At 47.6% G+C, this 19021-nt stretch overlaps 1 protein-coding gene across 2 annotated transcripts; it reads right to left on the bottom strand.

Moving 5' to 3' along the window:
* Positions 1–736: 736 nt before the first annotated feature.
* Positions 737–18777, bottom strand: setd1a (SET domain containing 1A, histone lysine methyltransferase). 2 transcript variants are annotated; one of them, XM_018732753.2, is made up of 21 exons: positions 18741–18777; positions 17633–17777; positions 16482–16580; positions 16124–16394; positions 15289–15419; positions 14907–15151; positions 12960–14733; positions 11762–12796; positions 11363–11542; positions 11128–11215; positions 10840–11006; positions 8708–8756; positions 8398–8614; positions 8151–8221; positions 6514–8000; positions 5251–5605; positions 4492–4664; positions 4140–4250; positions 3675–3794; positions 3277–3414; positions 737–2993 (listed from the first exon to the last, which is right to left on the bottom strand). In XM_018732753.2, the coding sequence occupies exons 2-21, from the start codon at positions 17768–17770 to the stop codon at positions 2820–2822; spliced, it is 7023 nt and encodes a 2340-aa protein (XP_018588269.2). In that variant the 5' UTR covers positions 17771–17777; positions 18741–18777; the 3' UTR covers positions 737–2819. The 2 variants fall into 2 exon arrangements, with proteins under 2 accessions (XP_018588269.2, XP_029106167.1); XM_029250334.1 differs by having other exon boundaries at positions 6553–8000.
* Positions 18778–19021: the final 244 nt, after the last annotated feature.

Genomic DNA, 19021 nt, shown 5'->3' with positions numbered 1-19021 from the left:
ATTTGAAAAGGTTAAATAATTCTGTCATTTCTGGGGGGGAAGTGTCTACTGAAATAGTAGTGTAAACAAACAGCAGTTGTTTAAATTGCTTAAAAAAAACAAATCAGCCAATCTGGGATCTGAACGTAGTCATCTAGATTAAAAGTTAGTTGTATGGGTCTGGGGTTCGAGTCCCACTTGGGGTGCCTTGCAACGGACTGGCGTCCCGTCCTGGGTGTGTCCCCTCCCCCTCACGCCCTGAGTTGCCGGGTTAGGCTCCGGTTCCCTGCGACCCCATATAGGACAAGCGGTTCAGAAAATGTGTGTGTGTGTGTTTCACTGTTATCTAGACAGTAGTGAACTTCTTATAAGGGAGAAAAAAAAAAAAAAAAAAAGGCAGACACCCATCTATGATCAGTAGAATATAAGCCATTGCATACATTATCCCACTGGGCTGTTCTGACAGTAGGAAGCTGTCTGTTTACTTGAAACTAGTTGTGGAAACTGTCCTGCAGATGTAAGTAAACAGTTTCATAAAGACATCTGTAAATTATTTTGCATAATTATCCCAAGACATGTCATTGCTTTGAAGTCTCAAACTCTGGAAAAAGACTGCTTTCCCTTTTTTTTTTTTTTAAAAAATACTTTAATGCACCATTAATAAAGGGTCCAACGCATTAATACAAGAGAAATATTGCAAATAATATTAAAATAATAAATCAAATTAAAAGGACAATAAAAATAAGAGAACTGAATGGAAATGTATGTACAGTTTTCTGGGAGTAGGAAAGGAAGAACATATTTACAGACTGATACCAGTGTGTTTCTACGAGAAACAAACACTTCTACAATATTTACATTTCATTCTTTCAACTTTTTTTTTTCCTTTTCTGTCATATCTAAGCGGGTTTGTAATGAAAGACTTGTTGGAACTAGAAATATCTTCAAATATCTACAGGTTTGTCTTTTTGGGAAAGAACGCTGAAAGGATGTTTTTTCTTGTTTTCTCTCAAACAAAATTGTAAGCGAGCGACACTTCCTGAGTTTGGAGTGCCTCACAGGAACTGGGCAGCGCTGGAAGAGAGTGACACTCCTCTTATTCCCGACATCCAGCACGTAACTGTCGAAGACGGAACTGGGCAGTCCTGTCTGGAAACTGGGCACTCTGACACTGACGCAACTTGTCTTCCTTCTCTGTCAAAAGGCAGCATCTTTTGTCGCTTTTATCACATCCTGTATTACCTGGTAATTTCATTTTACGCACGGAAATCAAGAATGTAATTGTGGGGGGGGGTCTCCTAATCTTCTTTTATATTAATTTTAAAAAAAAATAAAAAAAAAAAAAAAAAAAAGTACTGCACTGGGAAGAATACTGGGCTTCTGGTTTGCGGGATTGATGAGTGATGAACAAAGAGGTGTGAAAATGGGAAGTTGTACCGAATGCTAGAATCATCTGTTAATGTGACTAAGACACCAATCAAAACTATTTCTAAAACAGATACACAGAGTGACAAAAACGCAACAAAGAGCCACACATCCATAATGCTGCCCAAGAGAGCAGTCAATGTGGCCTCGTATAGAGATATTTACCCGCTCGCAGCACGCTCTCAAGGGGAAAACACTCGGTGACTTGGCTGCAGTGTGAAGTCCTCCGAGACGGCTGCACCGCTCACACTGGGCTCGCTGGGCTACAGCACACTTCACGAGCTGCACTGTGCCACTGACAGTCTGCAGAGAGCTGCCAAGATGCTAGCAATGCCACAAGTGATGGTGAGGCCTCTCCTGACAGCCCTTAGAGCCATGTTTCCAGGCAGGCAGGCAGCAGTCTAAGTCTGTTCCCCTTGGTCCTTCAGACCTTTTGCAGGGCTTTGCTTGTGTGGGGCCAAGCACAGAAACTCATTTACTAACAGACTGATGGGGGAAATGAAATTCAGAGATTTGGAGCATTTGTCTATGCTGTGGCATACACTAGAAAATTACTATATAAGTACTAAAATCATCAGCTTTTTGCCTTCTAGGCATTCTAATGTGTAATTTTTTTTTCTTACTAACACCAAATGGTGAAAACGGGGGGGAAGATCTGATATTTCCGTAAGTGGCGGGGTCTTAGGTAGGAACCTATCTTCAAAACTGAACTGCAAAGAAGAAAATGGTGGTGTTCTGACCACTTAGGAGTGTGGACACAATTATACCCTCCATCTGTACTGTAAAAACATCATTTATGTACTTGCGTAAAGGAAATGAAGCTATAAGCGTAACACTTGAAATATTTGCATATCAGGGCCACGCAGACAGTGACGGTGACCTTTAGCCAGACCTCTCAGCCTGAGCTGTTAATCTATATTTTTTGTGAGGGGACAAGGCCCCATTTGGCACAGGCGGCCATGTGATGCGAGGTGCGCTTCCACGAGGCACCACTGGCCCCGCTATCTTGCAGCTGCAGCGACTATGGTGTATTTTTGATTCTATGGTTCAGTTCTGGGATCAGAAACACAAACCAGTACCTAGAATCCCTGAAATGATGCAGGGAGCAGCAATGTGGACAGCCAACTGTGATTGACATTTGTCTCTCAGATTTATCTTATTTGAAATCCTTTGGGCAGCCTATTTGTTTTCATCCTATGGGCCTCATTGAAGGCACCAACAAGAGATAGTAACTCCAATTTATCTGGTAAAACATGACTAAGTGGACTGTGTGCGCAAACAGTCAGAGAAGGGACCTCTGACTTGATGTGGAGAAAACAGACAGCTGAAGGGGCAGAGGAACAGGAGCAGTCTTTGTCCTACCCAAAGTCTCAGGTCAGATTAGGTCATTCTGAGCATCACCCTGAGGGTTGTATCTAGTTGAGAGTGCCACGGCAATTCTCGGTGCCGCACAAGCAAGGGATTTTATTCTCCTCGATGGGGAACTTGTAGTCATAGGTGATCTCCTCATTGATCCCGATGGGCTGCTTCGAATAAATCACAATCTTCTTCTGGGATTCTATGGTGATAACCTTGGCATAGCAGTTTGGCTGTTGGGCGGGGGAGGCAGAGGAAACAAATAAGTTACAAGAGCAGTGAATGAGACAGATGGAGACAAGGCAGGAGAATGATGGTTGGGCAAAAAAAAAAAAAAAAAAAGGAAGCAAACCCAAATATTGACAAGGTGGGGTGGGAGTACAAGGAGGAGACACAAACTAAAAGAATTAGCACACACATCAATGGATAGCCAATGTATATGAGAGTATGGTGATGCCCATGTGAGGCGATAAGCAATGAGACTTGAGATCGCTAGGGAACATGTCAAGTACTCACGGTGCAACAGTGGTTAATGAAGCGGGCCAGGTTGCCACACTTGGTTGCGTCGATGATGGTGTCATGGTCAACGCGGAACAGATAGCTGCTCCCGATGCCCTCCTGCGCGTAGCGCTTCTCCCGGTTGTCAGCCACCATCTGAAAGCGCATGCACGCACATAGTAGCATTTATGAGCTCAGCCTAACCCTAACTTGCCATGAGCCACTGCCTTCCACACATATCTGGAAGATCAAATTTCTGCAAATTATGCTGAAAATCAATTTATGTAAAACATCAGGTTACTTGTTGAAACACTAAACCTGCTATGTGACATATGAAACAACTACCTGCATCACAGCAAAAGGCACAACTTAACACACCCATGCAGTCAACACGGTATTTGCAAAGAATGCAGTACCTGTCTGATGTTCTGGCCTACGTACTCTATGACCATTTCGTCCGCGGCAATGGGCTCCATGGCAAACAGCCCCCACTCGTGGATTCGGCTGCGCCCAAAACGAAGCTTCTTCTTTCGGAACTATGGAGTACACATATCAGTAAGACCAGCACAGGCGAAACGCTTCCATAGAACACGCTAGTTTCATAGCGGAACAAGAGCAAAGCAAATGAGTGATGTACTTTAGAAATGCTTACAACCCCATAACCTATATTAATGGTACATATACTATGTGGTAGCCTCCTCCTGAAAACTGTTTTTCTATCCTGCAGTTGCACTGTCAAAGGTAGAATGTGTGAGCTCAGTCTACTCTTACAATTGGGGAACACTGTTCCATTGTCCTGACTCACAAGAGTCACTTTTATGGAAAGCTTCATTGTGGTTTTGCACAAATGCGAATATGTAAGACATTGCTCTACATCACACCTTGAGCTGGTTGAGCTTCAGCAGGTCAGAATCCATGACAGCCTGTGTTCCAATGGCACTGAGCAGGCGACGCTGCTCGGATCGCCGCTCAGACAAAACTCGGTTACTGGCCTGAGGCAGGAATGGGGGGGGGGGCGGGTCAGAGGACAGACACAAAGAAGGCTATGCACAGACACATACTCAGCACTTCTGAACACAAAGGTTCTGTCTCCCACAACTCCACACTAGGCATGCTGAGAAATCATCAAAAGAGACCCATTCTAACTTCTCAGCACTCAAGGCATGAGCTGAACTGAAATAAAACCAAACAGAACAGAACAAAGAGGGTGTAACAAAAATGGCAGGAGGGTACCAGATTGTCGTGGTCCAACTCCTGGGCAGATCCGGGATAGAGGTCGAGGTAGATGTCCTTCTCCTTGCGACTGATGGCATAATAACCCTCACTGCGAGCACAGCCAGTTACATGTTCCCGTAGTTGTTCATCTAGGTTCTTCCTCTTGCGCCGTGGATTTGGGATATTGGTGAGTGCTGCTGGGGTCAAGGATCACAGCTGCTAGACAGCCTAAGTGTTATATACATATGCTCCATGCGCAATGTAACACTCATATAACACACAATGTGCAGGCCCTATATCAACAGATGTGCAACCACTAGAAATATACAAGAGCTGCAGGGAAGTACGCAGCAAACGATTCAATCAGGGTCACACAGGGGCCCTGGGTCCAGGATGCAGCAACCTGGTTGTAGGAAGTGGTTCGGCCAACCATCTGACAGAAGCCAGACTTCCACCACGTTATGTTTCCTGAACAAGGAAAGAACACGGTACAACAATTTTTGTGCATCTGTAAATGCTGTCACTGAAAGTACTGATGTGATGCAATCAAGCAGTAACCTTTCTGCTAACAACTCCCACCCAACAAAAGAATGAAACCGTTTCCATTTGTATGTAGAGATACTTAGTGAAAGTTGCCACATAGCTTCTTCAAAAGTCCAACAGCAGAACTCAATCAACTTGAAACTAACCAATGCCCTTCTGGCTCTCTGTCAGCTTCCGGTCTGCTCCATGGTAGCAGAGCTTTCCAGGCCCTCTGCTATGCACCATAAAGGATATTAGTATGGGGCACCCAGTGGGTGTCATTGAGCCAGTCCATGCTGTGCTCCTCTTGTAGGAGCCTCTCATAGGTCATCTTGAGAAGCTGCATATCCTCCATGTCCAGGCCCGAGTTCCAGATATCATAAAGGATGGTCATCTGCTCAAATTCGCTCCTCAGCTCAAAGGTCTTGGGTGGAGTCTGGGGCTTAGGCTTGCTTCGCGCCTTGGCCTCCTGTATGAGCAGTCGCTCACTCTTCCGGACATCTTCTGACTCACGCCATTCTTCCTCTTCATCCTCCTCCGCAGACTCATCCGATTCTTCCAGGGCCTCTGCCTCCAGCTGCTCCACGTCCACCTCCTCGAGCTCCATTTCCTAAGGGACACATGCAGTAGGTCAGAAACTGTTTAAAGGAACACTGACTTTTCAGGAAGAAAATGCTATTAGTAATGCTTTCAATAGAAAACATCCATCTGCAAAATCCACCCAGTCATTTCCTCACATTCCACGTTATTTTATTATTTAATCTTCTACATGAGGCAAACTGTTTCACCGTATTTAAAAAAAAAAAAAAAAAAAAAAAAAAACCTACTTTTAACTGGTGCAATTCACATTAGGACCTTCACCCAGGGATCCCAGGTTACAGGTAAGTAATCCTACATGGGACTTGAACCAGCAACCTTCAAGGTATAACTCCATATTCTTAGCCACTGCTGCCAGGAACAGAATTATTGACAAACAATTCTTCACATTTATTTAGCAGACGCTTTTCTCCAAAGCGACTTCCAATGAACTGCATGTAGTGTTATCAGCCCACACATCTTATTCACCAAGGTGACTTACACTGCTACACTACACTACTAAACAATGGGTCACACCATCCATACATCAGTTGAACACACTCACACTATGGGTGAACCTGAACAACATGTCTTTGGACTGTGGGAGGAAACTGGAGCACCTGGAAGAAATCCACGCAGACACGGGGAGAACATACAAATTCCACAGAGACTGAGCGGGGATCAAACCCACTTTCTCTTGCACCACCAAGGCGCTGTGTCACCCCAAATTCTTTGTGTTCAGAACATCAACAATTTCTTATTTTAATGTTTAAAAAAAGTTTAAAAGTCATAAACTAAGCTCTCAAAATACTGACTGCGAGAGAACAATTACATTATGATGGACACCTGACTTTGGAATTGCACTTCTCTGATGCCCCCTGCTGCCCTCCTGACTCAGCTCAGCAGTATCATGCTGTTAAACGCACTGCACTACCGCCTCACCTCCAGTTTCCTCTTTCGCTCCTTTTTGCTTAGGCGCACCTTCTGCTTCTTGGTCTTCTGCTGCTCCTCTTTCTCCTTCCTTCTCCTCTTTTTCCTGCCTTTGCTCTTCCCTTTCGCCACCTCTTCCACCAGGTCGACTTCTCTGGCTGCTGGCCCTCGTTGTTTTGCAGTGGGCAGGACAGCAATAATGGCAGCCTTAGCATCCCCACACTCCCCCAATAAGCCCACCCCTAAAGGTGAGTGAAGTTCCACAGCATCCTCTGTGGCTGGCTGCACCTCCCCAATCACCTCTTCAGGGGCCTCAAGCACAACCGAGATGGCATGATGGCTGATGTCTGGGGACAGAATGACCGGGTGGATGTCTGCTTTTGTCTTCTTCTGGGCAGGGGAAGGTGGTGTAACAGTGTGCATCACAGGCTTTGAGTAGTTGTGCTCTAACCACACAAACTGACCCTCCAGATGAAGGGCTTGCGACTGCGTTCCAGTCTCAGTACTTGTGCTCTCTACACCCAGTGACTGTTTCTGCTCCTCGGCCTCGTCCGACGTTTCCGTTTCCTCCGAGTCCTGCGTCTCAGGCTCCAGCTTGAGGGCCACATCAGCAAGGACGGAGAGGTCAGGCGGAGGCGCTGATGTTGTGGGGGTTGCGACTAGCTGCTCCTTGAGCCTTTGTTTCAATCCCCTGTCCACCTGATCCTTGTCATCCTCCCGTGGACATGGGTGTAAAGGAGCGGTTGCAGCTGAAACGCTGGAGGTCCGAGAACGGCCCCTGGGACGTCCCCTCTGAGCCGGTGGAGGAGAGGAAACGGGGGGAAGGGAGGTAGGCTCCTCGTAGGCCATCCTCACCATGGATGCATGGTCTGGGGGCAAGTTCTGGACAGTCTGGCAAACTAGAGGGGCTGGGAGAGCTGGAGCCTTTGGCAGAGTCTCCTTGGGAACCCCTCGTTTGGAGGCTGGTGGAGACTTTGCCAGGGGCATCTGTGGAGATGTGGGTGGGCCGGTGCTCTTTTTAGGCTCGTCGGGACGAAGTGAGCGGATAGGTGGAGGTACAGTGAGGACAGAGCCTGGCGAGGGTGCTGTGGAGAGGGTGCTGCCTTCTCCTGGTTTGGAGGCAAACGGGAGGAGCATAGGGGAGGGTTTGGCACTGACCGCTGAAGGAGGAGTGGCTGGTGTGGAACTTGGGGAAGAGGCTGTAAGTATGGAATCTGGTGGCTGGGCCTTCACAGGAGAAAGGAGGAGGGACTGCGTGGGGGCAGGGCAAGGAACAGGTGAGGCAGGGGCTGCAAGAAGAGAGGAAGGCTGTGCTGCTTTGCCATCTGATTCCTCTGTAGAGAAGGAGACTGTCTTGCGTCGCTTCTTGAGAGGAGGGAGGAGCATGATAGGAGAAGAAGGGCGAGGGGGTGGTGGTGGTGAAGGTGGGCGATCTGAGCCAAGGAAGGTCTGGGCTGCCTGCTTGTCTTCTGTTCCAGTCTTCTGTGTTTCTGCTATTCCTGGAAGAGCAATGCAGGCAGAGAGATCACTGAGCAAGCGATACTTCCTCAACCTAGTCAGCAAATGCCACAACAAATAAATATGAGTCTCAAAGTAAGCAATCCTCTTGTCTTTTGAATAGAAAGGTTTTTAATAAACTTGAGCTTGACCTGCTTTGACATCAGAAACTTTGCTGTCTTCCAAGGTTGTGGTGCCGAGTTGCTTGACATGATCCTGTTCACTGAATCCACAACAGAAATGTTAAGTATCAGTCACAAAAACTAAATACCTTGTACGTGCTTTCATGTGTTTCATGGCAAAAGTTTTGATGACATCATCAATTTTACAAAATATCATTAAGAGACAATGAAATTAAATAATTATCATTGTCAACACAACAGGGAGTAGTCTCATCACCTCTCATCATCTCTTTCCACATCCAGCACGGCACTGTCCATCGTAGACTCGTCCATGGTGTCGATGCCCTCACTCTCGCCAGCTTGTGCAACCTCTTCTTCGTCATCCTCCTCCTCATCAGAGGAAGAGGTGGTTGAAGATGATGAAGATGAGGAACTGCTTTCCGAGGACGAGGAGGAAATGCTCTCATCATCACTGTCACCACTCAGAGCCTCGTCTGAGAAAAAGAACAAAGGCAGGATTAACAAAAGGTTTGCGCCACTGACAGCAAAGCCCATGGACTGAGAAATGTATTTTCTGGCACAGTTACCTTCAGATTCGTCCTCCTTATCGCTGTCTTCATCATCATCATCATCCTCCTGTAGAGAGCATCAACATAGTCAGGACAATAACAGCACAGTTGGAGTAGTAGAGTATCTGGGTACATGAGTGCAAGCTCTGTGTGTTAAAGAGCATCGACATATGCAAAGGAGGTGTTTAATAATACAGGGCACTTATTTGCGATCAACTACTCAACTCTCAATGACAGCAGCTAGGGGCAAGAACAGAATTTAGTCGTGAAGAGTAAGTAAAATTAATGCTGCGACTGTAAAAACTTTGAGATGTACATGTGCTGCAAGCTGGAGTACATTATGCCGACATGGTCGTAAAGAAGCGGACATGGACATTAGGATTACAAGAAAGGCTACCGTGTTCTTACCCATTGTTACTGGCAATTTTTGTATACAGTATACGGTGATACAGCCATTCGAGTTACTAGTACAGGTATTCCCTGCTTTTCGAAAGTTCGTTTTTACGCCACTTTGCTTTTACAAAGACCTACGTTAGTACCCGTTTTCGCTAACTGAAAGAAATCCAAAGAGGATTCAGAGAGCCGTTCTAGAGTCAGTGAGCACCCCGAGCAATGAAAGTGGCGCCACCAAACTCCTTTCCCGGGAACTACACTCAGCATTTCAGCATCAAGCCGCCATAGCTTTGAACTGTGTCTGTGAGCATCTGTGCTTTATCTCCATTTATTTTGTGCATCTGTTAGCAAGATGTGTCCTGATGTATCAGAAAAGCCTAAGAGAGCTTGTAAGGGTGTTACGCTTAGAGTAAAACTAGATGTAATTAAGCGTTTTGATCGCGGTGAATGAATATAAAGACTGTGTGTGTGTTGAACTTGCCTCAACAACACATTATATCCTCCAGACTGATACACACTGAGCACTGTGTATTCTTTACATTAAAAGATAAACTAAATAGCCCCTCTGTTGGCACAGAGAGGTAAAAAGAGGCAGCTTTTAATTATGTAAATTAAATAAAAAACATAATTATATAAAGGTAGTGTTTTAAGCAGAGAAGCCAGGTTAAAACCCTACCTTTGGCTGTATTAACCTTAAGCAAGGTACTTGCCCTAAAAGGCTTCATAAAAATTACCTTGGTGTATAAATGGGTAAATCAGTGCAAGTAGCTTAATGCTAAGTCACTTTGGAGAAACACATCAGCTAAATAACAAAAGTAAATGTAGTATAAATCTGTTGAATTTCGGATTAATAATTGATTAGATATTTAGCATTCACTTATTTAAATGGCTTACTGACCTTACTTAAGGTCTGACACATGCAATATGAAAAGCAAATAAAACGATTAGTAATATATTGTATATTCTATAAGCTTTTTTGGTTAAGCTTATGGACACTTAAATGACTGATTTTTATAAAAATAAAAATAAAAAAAAAAAACTCACTAACAAATAAACCTAAAAATACTGCCTTAATTCTGGTGAAACTGGAAACTGACTGGTGAAATGTTCAAACGTCTGCTTTGCGCTGCCATGACAAATTTTTTATAAAAAATAGAAATATGTATACACATTCACTTTTTCAGTAGTCAACGTGCAAATGAAAAATAGATTTTCATTCTCCATTTAAAATCGTATTGAAAACATGATTAAAGACCATTTTTAATCTATCCGAATCTAGATTAAAAAATTGTACATTTTGTAAAAAATTAACAAAATTGTAGGCGATTTCTTAAACAGCCAGTATTTTCACTGTGTCTTGTGTGCAATAAAACAGAAAACATTTACATAACATAAATAAAATACTAATGCTATCTGTCAGGGGCATCTGGTACTATAATGGTTAGAGCTGCTGCCGCCTTTGGATCTAAAGGTTGCAGGTTCGATCCCCACCTCAGGCTGTAGTACCCTTAGCTGAGGTACTTCCCCTTAATTGCTCCAGTAAAATTACCCAGCTGTATAAATGGGTAAAGAATGGCAAATAGCTTAACACTGTAAGTCGCTTTAGAGAAAAAGGGTTAGTTAAATGATGTAATGTAAATGTAATGCAAATGTCAGAATGCTCATACACATCTGCCACAATAAAAACAGGTCTCGGGTCACCTGATTTCTGCAAGAAGAACATAAGCAAACATGCTAATGAAGTGACGCGTGAAAACCTTGTCTGAGGAAGAGGCGTCAGAGGTCTCCTCTCCCTCGCTGTCTAAGTCGAAGGGCTTCTTCCTCTTTATCCGCTTTCTTGCCCTCTGTACATCTCTCTCTGATCTGGCATCCCTGCCTTCCCCACGTCCATCCATAGTGTCTGGACCCTTTTCCTGGTACGAGTCTGCAAATGGTGGGGAAATAAGGTGCATTTCTGTTAGTTGTACAATCTATTAAACACCTGCAGATTCATAGTTTGGTCTTGAAAGCACAAGAGCATGAGAGAAAAAGGATGAAACGCTCACCCTCATCCTCCTCGTCTGGTGGAGTTGAAGGACGGGTCCTCTTCATCTCCCCTGTGTCCTTGAGCTCCATGGGCTCCTTCCTCTTCACCTGAAGAAAGAGACGGTTCTTGTTCAAAAAGAAACAGTTGTACATTTACACATTCCAACCAACAGATGACAAAACTTCCATCAGTGCACCATCAGCAGGTAACACTGGAAATGTACTTGTGACCCTGCCAAGCAGATCAAGCAGTACCTTGAAAGAGGGCAACCGGAGTGCCCCGCGGAGAGAAAAGCCCTCCATGCCACCACTCTTGGCCCAGTCCACTAGGGAGAGCATGGGTTCCCGAGGGCGGCTGTTGGGCTTCTCCTCCTTCTCCTTCCTATCCTCCTCTGCTCGAGCAACTGATGCACTGCGCACCACTGTCTGAAAAGGCTGACAGGAAAAAACCACAGAGAATTAAGAGGAGCAACAGGCAAACTGGGGGGGAGGGTCTTCTGTGTACAGTTGCTCCTGAAATTAATCTTTTGTTGAAAGTGCATGCTCCTGTGTGTCTTTGGATTCAGATTTCACACTGTTGTAGCAGTCCATTCAAGTTAACTAAAGGAAAGGGTGGGTATTGCAATGCAGGCATGTGACGGAAACACCTCGTACCTTGGCCTTCCTCTCCTTGCGCTCCCACCACTCGTCGAAAGTGCCAAAGGCGATGTTCTCCACCATCTTGCGTGTCAGGTCCCTCTGAACGATGCTCCTCATCTCCTGAATGAGGGCAGCCAACACCAGGCGCACTGTGGCTTCATGGGGATGCTGGGCCAACACGGGCAAATGTGAGCCCCCCACCCCACCGTACTGGGCCCCATATGAGGATGTGGTCGAGCTGGTAGAGGGGGACAGCGGCCCATAGGGAGGTGGGTGGAGATAGGACGGGTAATGCGGAGGGGCTATATGGTGTGGCCATGAAGAGTGGGGAGGAGGAAGCCCGTGATGGTGGGGAGGTGGGAGCTGGGGACCATGGGGGTCAGGGTAAGGGTATGGGATAGGCGGAGGCATGTAGCGGTGATCCTGGTCAAAGTGAGCACTGCCCCCTTCTTGGTCCAGGTACGGGTGGTGCGGGTGCGGAGGAGGGAGAGAGTGCAGGTGGGACATGTCATGAGGGAAGGAGGGAGGGTAGTCCGACTGAGAAGGGTCACCAGGGGTAGCTGTCCCATTGCTGGAGGCCATGCGCATCTGATACAGCCGGCTCAGCATCTGCGTCTGCATCTGAAAGGACATGGGGGCCCCGCCGCTGTACTGGTTCATGAGCTCCACAGAGCTGGTGTAGTCGTACATGTGGTGAGGGATGGGAGGGGGATACTCTGGGTGCAGCTCCATGTGAGGGAGAGGTGGCGGGATACCAGGAGGAGGGGGAGGCTGTAAGGAGAACCCATGAGGTGGCGGTGGGGGCAGGTGGGGTGGGTATGATGGCATGGGGGGTGGTGGGAGGACGGCGCCAAAGTGCTGTGCAGAGTCAGACCGGGCAGGGGGTGAGGAAGCAGGATCAGGGGTCTGGGATGGTGGGGCAGACTGAGACGACGGGACTGGAGAGGAGGAGGAGGAAGGCAGGCCACTGTGGTGCGTGGTGCCAGCGGAGGTGGCACATTCATCTTCATCTGATATCTCCATGTCCTCGCCGGACGAACGGGGGGAGTTCTACATCAGGTAAGGGGAAAGACTTTAATGACTCGAGAGCAACACTGGACATAGTGACACACCAACTGTCAAGTAATTGCCCTTTTGGCAGTTTCCCTCTTGTTAGTTGAGGTCACTCCTGAGAAAGAGCGCAACACATAAGAAACAGTGACAGTGCTCTCACCTGACCCTGTCCATTGTAAGTCGGAGGGGTGTGTGCGCCGAGCCTCTTGCGGGGGTCGGCTGGACTGGAAGCGTGAACCTCCTCCTGGTCTGTGGCAGCTCGGCCCAGGTGGGCTTGCTCTGCCTCTAGAGGAGGTGTTCGGGCTGAAGAGGTTAAGGATGGAGTCACAGCTGCCCCTGCTGTTGGGCTTCTCCTCACATCTCCTCCCCCTTCTTTCCTGGACTTCCTCCTGAGGCCTTCACACTCCCTCTCATGCTCCCCTTTCCACTTAGTTTTGCCTTCCTCCGTGTCTCCCACCTCCCAGTCTCCTTCCCTCCTCCTCTGTCTGTCTCGCTCACTTTCTCTCTCTCTAGGCTCACCTTTGCAGCCCAGACCTTCTCCATCACCCAGCGGCACTCCACTATCACTCTCCTCCACCCGTGACTTCTCATCCTTCTCTTCCTCTTCCTCCTCATCGGATGCAAGGAAGGAGAATTTGGCCTTCTGTTCCTTCAAAAGCATCTCAATGCGTGAGTCTAGGCTGCTGCTGTGGTAGACGAACGGCAAGCTCTCATTGGTGGAATCTGGTTCAGGGGACGAGGAGTTGCGCTCCAAGCAAGAGAGTGGGGGGGAGCGAGAGGAGTGAAGAGGGAGGGAGGAGGAGGAAGGGGAGGAAGAGGAAGAGGTGATCGAGGGATGGACTGGTGAGGAGGGAAAGTGCTTTGACGAGAGGGATGTCTGGGGAGGAAGTGGAGGGGTCCTGGGCCTGCGCTTAACCTTAGCCCATTTATCCTCAGGGGGTGGACTCTCCTGGTCATAGTCTGCTGCACTGTAAGTCTCAGCAACTGCAGCTGCAATGACCGAAGCTGGTGGTAAGGGAGGCGGTGGTGGGGGAGGAGGCGGTGGAATGGGGGTTTGGAGGCGGTAGTCCTTATCAGTGCCCAGACCTCTCTCCCTGGGTGCTCCTCCCATCTGTTGAGGACGGAAGCTTGATGTGGGCTCCATGTCATGAGGAGGCAGTGGGGGTGCCTCTTTCGAAGGGAATGAGTAGCCAGACAGAGGAAGGTCTGAGTTGTTGGGGTACTCGCTCTCCTTGTCTTTATCCCTGTCCCGATCCCTCTCGCGATCTCTGACCCGCTCCCGGTCTCGGTCCCGGCTGCCCCGGCGTCGGCTATGGGAGTGGTGGTGGTTCCGGTGCCGCTGGTGACTATGGTCCCCAGACCTAGAGCCCGAGCTGCCACCGCTGCTGCCACTCCGGTAGCCCCGGTCGTCTCTCCGCTCAGAGTGATGGTGGTGGTGGTGGTGAGAGTGATACGAAGATAACTTAGAAGACGCATTGGCCTCCTGTGGATGGTGGTGATAAGAGGACCGCCGGGCACTGATTCCACCCCCATACCGTGCCCCAGAGTCTCTGTCTCGTTCTCTCTCTCTCTCCCTGTCCCTTTCTGAGAGGGCCGGGGTCTCGTACTGGGAGGCAGGGGGTGGAGGTGGTAGAGGTGAGTGGAGTTGCAGTTGTCCTGCTGCTGCACTGCTGGGGTAAGGAGGGTAGGGAGGAGGCTCATTTGGGCGATAGGAAACTGGTGGGGGGTAAGGAAGGCGTCCCCTGTGGAACAGTGGCCCCTCCTGGGGTGGTGGATGAAGGTCTTCGTGGAAACGTGAGGGCATGTAGCTTCCTCCAGAAGACGACGAAGACACTGCGGAGGAAGAGCAGGAGGAAGAGGGCAGCAGGTCTTGTGGAGGGTAACTGCTGCTCATACCACTGCCATTGCCTCCACCATAACCCAAATTTCCATATCTGCAACAAGATATTAAAGCATCAACTCCAAGCTGTGAGTTCAGCACACAAGCAGAACAACACTGCATCCGTGAGGAACTTCAAAGGGAGTAAGCAAAACAAGTGGTGCTTGTGTGCAGTACCTGCTCCCAACCTTTGCGTACAAAAAACGAGTTTCTGGATGCCACACTGACCTCCCCCCGAAGCCCGAGTCCTGGGAGAAGGGTGTCCCTGAGCGAGGTGTGTAAGGCGTGCCCCCGCCCTGGGAGGATGCAGAGGAACCAGGGGTGTAAGGCCCCCCCAGCGAGGAAATGGGCGTGTCTAGGCGCTGCTCACTGAAGCCTGTGTCTGCAGAGCACGGAGTGGTGCTGCCCGGGGTGAGAGGGGGCACACCAGACCCCATAAGGTCGACAGAAGGTCTGCGCCGAATGTCTGAAGACTGCAAGAGGGGTGAAAATTGTATGAAGGCACAGACACACTTGGCATGGCACAGTCCTCACATAGCTGCACAGAATGGGCCCTGCCTGAGATCAACCGCATCTACTCGCTGTCAACCCAAGTGTTCCTGCGTCTTACTGTGTCTGGGTGTGTGGAGGCAGGTGCAGGGGCTTGAAATTTTTCAGACAGGGCCTTCCCTCCTGTGGGAACAGTCTGCGGGGTGTAAGTACCACTGACTATCAGGTCATAATACTTCATCCTCTGCTGGCCTGCAAGCAACGGACAAAAAAACAATTTTACGCATCCGGTACATAAAAAGCCTTCAGTACACACTAATGTTACACTGGAGGACAAAGATTTGGGCACTTCAAAGTTTACTTACAAAACACACCCAATTACACACTGAAAGAACCTACAGGTGTTATATGAAGAAACAAAAAGACAGTTCAAATAGGATGCCGGCACTGGGCATGTTGTGAATTGTTCACTGTGTACAGTGGAAAATGATCAGTTTTCTTTCCAAAAACAGGCTGCAATATCTGCTAAAACAAAAGTCTTGGCAAAACAAACTATTAGATAATCTTTCTAAAAATGTCCAATGCTGTAACTTCAAGATTTAAAACTTGAGGGATTTTTGAGCCCAGTTAACTGGCTCAAAAATATTTGAAACATTGCGAGAAAGAAAAAAAAACAGAAAATACACCTTGGAATTAAATGAAAGGAACATACAAGTGCACATTTACATAAGGAAAAGTAGTCTGAAGCAGATACAGACACTGATTATTTGGATAACCGTTAGCACTGAAATGTGATGGACTGGTGTCCTGTCAGAGGTGCACTCTATGCTTTGAGGAAGAGCTCTGGACTGCGGCGACCATGCCTTAGGATAAGTGCTTGTGGATAGGCAGATAGCGACAAGCACATGCACTTCCCTGCATCTAACAACACTGTAGCTGATGAATTTGTGAATCACCTCGGATGTCCAGCTGTGCATGGACGATAGTGCCCATGACTGAGGTGTTGTGCAGGTTCTTGACAGTGTCCTTTGCACCCCTGGTGCTGGTAAAGATGACGCGGGCAAGGCCAAGATGCTTGCGTGTCTTGGGGTGGAACAAGATCTCCATTTCCTCCACCTCACCAAACTTGGCACACATCTCAGCCAAAAAAGGCTCCCGGATGTTGTCATTCAGGCGCGCAAAGGTCACCTCCTTCAGAGGAATGGGGCCCACGTAAAACTCATCCAACTATGTGAATGAAAGGATTGAAAAATATGTTATTTCCATTGTAACTGTTTCTATCCTTCATCGAGAAAAGCAGGCACAGAAACAGACCTTGAATCTGGGCACTGGAAGAGTCAGCTCTGTGCGTTTGGACCAGATCCTGCGGGGTCGCGGGTCCCTCAACTCCCCCACTGGGGTGAAACCCGAATCCTGAGATGGAGAAAACTGTAACTAATTCTTACCAACAAAAGTGGCTTCAAAAACAAAACATAATAATCAACCAGACAGATGCACAAGGCTCTGTCAATTACACAAAGAAGGAAAAAGGCTGATAGCTTACTAACACACTAATACATGCCCACATCAGAAAAAGAGTGCTACTTAAAGCCATGCAAAACACAATTACATACCATATTAACAGACTCAGATGAGCGCACACAAACACACACAGCTTCATCAGTAATGGGTGCAAAATGTAACAGTAACTTACAATACAAAATTAAAAACAAAGACAACTTTCACTTCAATGGTTTCACTGTTGTGGCATCTCATTTAAAAACTTTAATAAAGTCCCAATTATTATGAGGTAAACAAGATAAACACCATGAGATGCACCTGGACACAGTCCACAGCACAATGGCCAATGAACAATTTTACTGAACACAGACATACATTTCTCTTGCTACATTCGTTCAGTTTTTCCCCATTTCTCACAACACACTGACCTGCTATATATTATTATTTTGTAACAAATTTACAGAAGTACAGGCCTATATTACTAAGAAGGTAACTAGATTTAAAATTATAGATATGCCAACCTAGGCTGCATTTACAACTCATCTTCTATTGAGAAAATTTATTACAATTCTGAGGGACACACATTGTTGGCAAGTAATCAGCTGTCAGAGACCCAATCCATACAGCCAGTCAGAGTACAAAGCCATGACACTAAAAAGAAACACAAAGCTCTGCTTTCCATTAAGAACAAACTTCTTATATGTTAATGTTATTCACACTGCTTATTTAATCAGCTGTACTTCTAAGGATTCTTTCTTTTCTTTTTTAACTCGACCTGAGTGTTACTCCTGTATGTATTAATGCATGTAGTTGTTTTGGCGACTTAAAAGTATGAAGAAAAAAAATGAATCATACTGTCATAAACAATGATCAGGTGCACGTCGAGGTCTCAGTCACAAATACACCAGAAGAGGCGCGCGTGCACACACACACAGAACCCAACGATGCCTAATGGAAACACGAACCGGTACGTTGAAGTGCACCCCATCGTATCGGTACACCTTCTGAGAGACCCTACGGATGGCCGGGTCCTGGATCAGTTTGTAGCTCTTCCACGGCACGCTGAGAGCTCGCTGAGCTTCCAGCCCGCTGTCGGGATCCATGCTGTCACTGTGGGGGCAGAGAGAGAGAGAGAGACATCAGGAGGAGCCGACAGCTCTCTAGGAGGCCGAAACGCGAAGCACTTGACACAGCAACTCGCTCGCATGTTCCACTGAGAAACCTTCAATTGTCCAACACCTACGAGGAGGGCAGCTAACGCCGTTAGCCAGGAACTTGTCAACAATGTGCCCCAGAGCAGGGTACTATTGCATCAATCTGGTGTTACCAGCGGGAATTCGAAGTAGGAACCTCCTGGCTGCAGAGAGGGGGAGCACAGCAACTACAACTACTGTGACTGCACAACAAGGCGCCTTCCTAACACACACACATACATACACACACACACTAGACACAGCAAGATCGCAACTCGCCGAACTCATCACTTCGGAGACGCTTCAAAAAGACAGCCGACAAAACACGGGACCGCAGGACAAAACTGCCGCTGCTGTGGTACAACTCGCACACAGTCACACACACACAGCGGCTTCTTTCGCTAACTCGAACCCCTACTCTATCTGTGTCTGAGGTGGTCGTGAGCTCCTTCCAAAAAACCCAGCGCCGCTGACACACTATCATGCTGCATGGTTTCAGATCAGTGCCAATCACAGTTACTCGGTGACGCACTCCACATGAAGTCAGTGAGCTACATCAGCGGACATGAGTAAAAACGAGCAGAGGGGTGCGTTTGGGTCCCGACCCAGGGACCGCCGGACACCCACCTCCTCGTAGCGCCCCGCCCGCGTCGCCCCAAACTCCGAGCCCGCGGCTCCGGCACAGGCCTTGGCCGTGCGGGAGAAACACAGAGCGCCCGAAGCCCGAAAAGGTTGACGCGAGGCCCACCAGGCGAGATATATCGGTGTCGCTAAAGTTTCGTTGCAGTAATCTTGCCGCGGATACCAAGAAAGTCCGCATAAAATCGTTATTCGCTTTAAAAAAAGTATAAAAGTGAGTGAGCGGCCATCGCGTACTAACCTGTGAGCCTCGCCTGTTCTCCATCAGTCACCGCGATTGGGCGCTAACAATTCCCCTCCGCACTTTCCACACAACCCGAGCCGGCTGCACAGCCGGGGCTTCACGTGAATAAGACACACATTTTCTCTTGGAAAAACTTCCTGATGCTAACAAAAATTAACGCAGTATTCTTAGCATTCTGTAAAACGTGTTATGTATTATGAAAATGGCCGTGTCCGATTTTGAACGGCTCCGTTCTCTGCATCGCTTAGTGACGAATGTGCAAGCGCGTAGCGAAAGAT

This window comes from Scleropages formosus, chromosome 3 (genome assembly GCF_900964775.1).
Source record: "Scleropages formosus chromosome 3, fSclFor1.1, whole genome shotgun sequence".
In the NCBI taxonomy this organism is placed as follows: domain Eukaryota; kingdom Metazoa; phylum Chordata; class Actinopteri; order Osteoglossiformes; family Osteoglossidae; genus Scleropages; species Scleropages formosus.
Note: the sequence above shows the minus strand (reverse complement) of the source record. Positions and strands in the feature narration are given on the sequence as shown.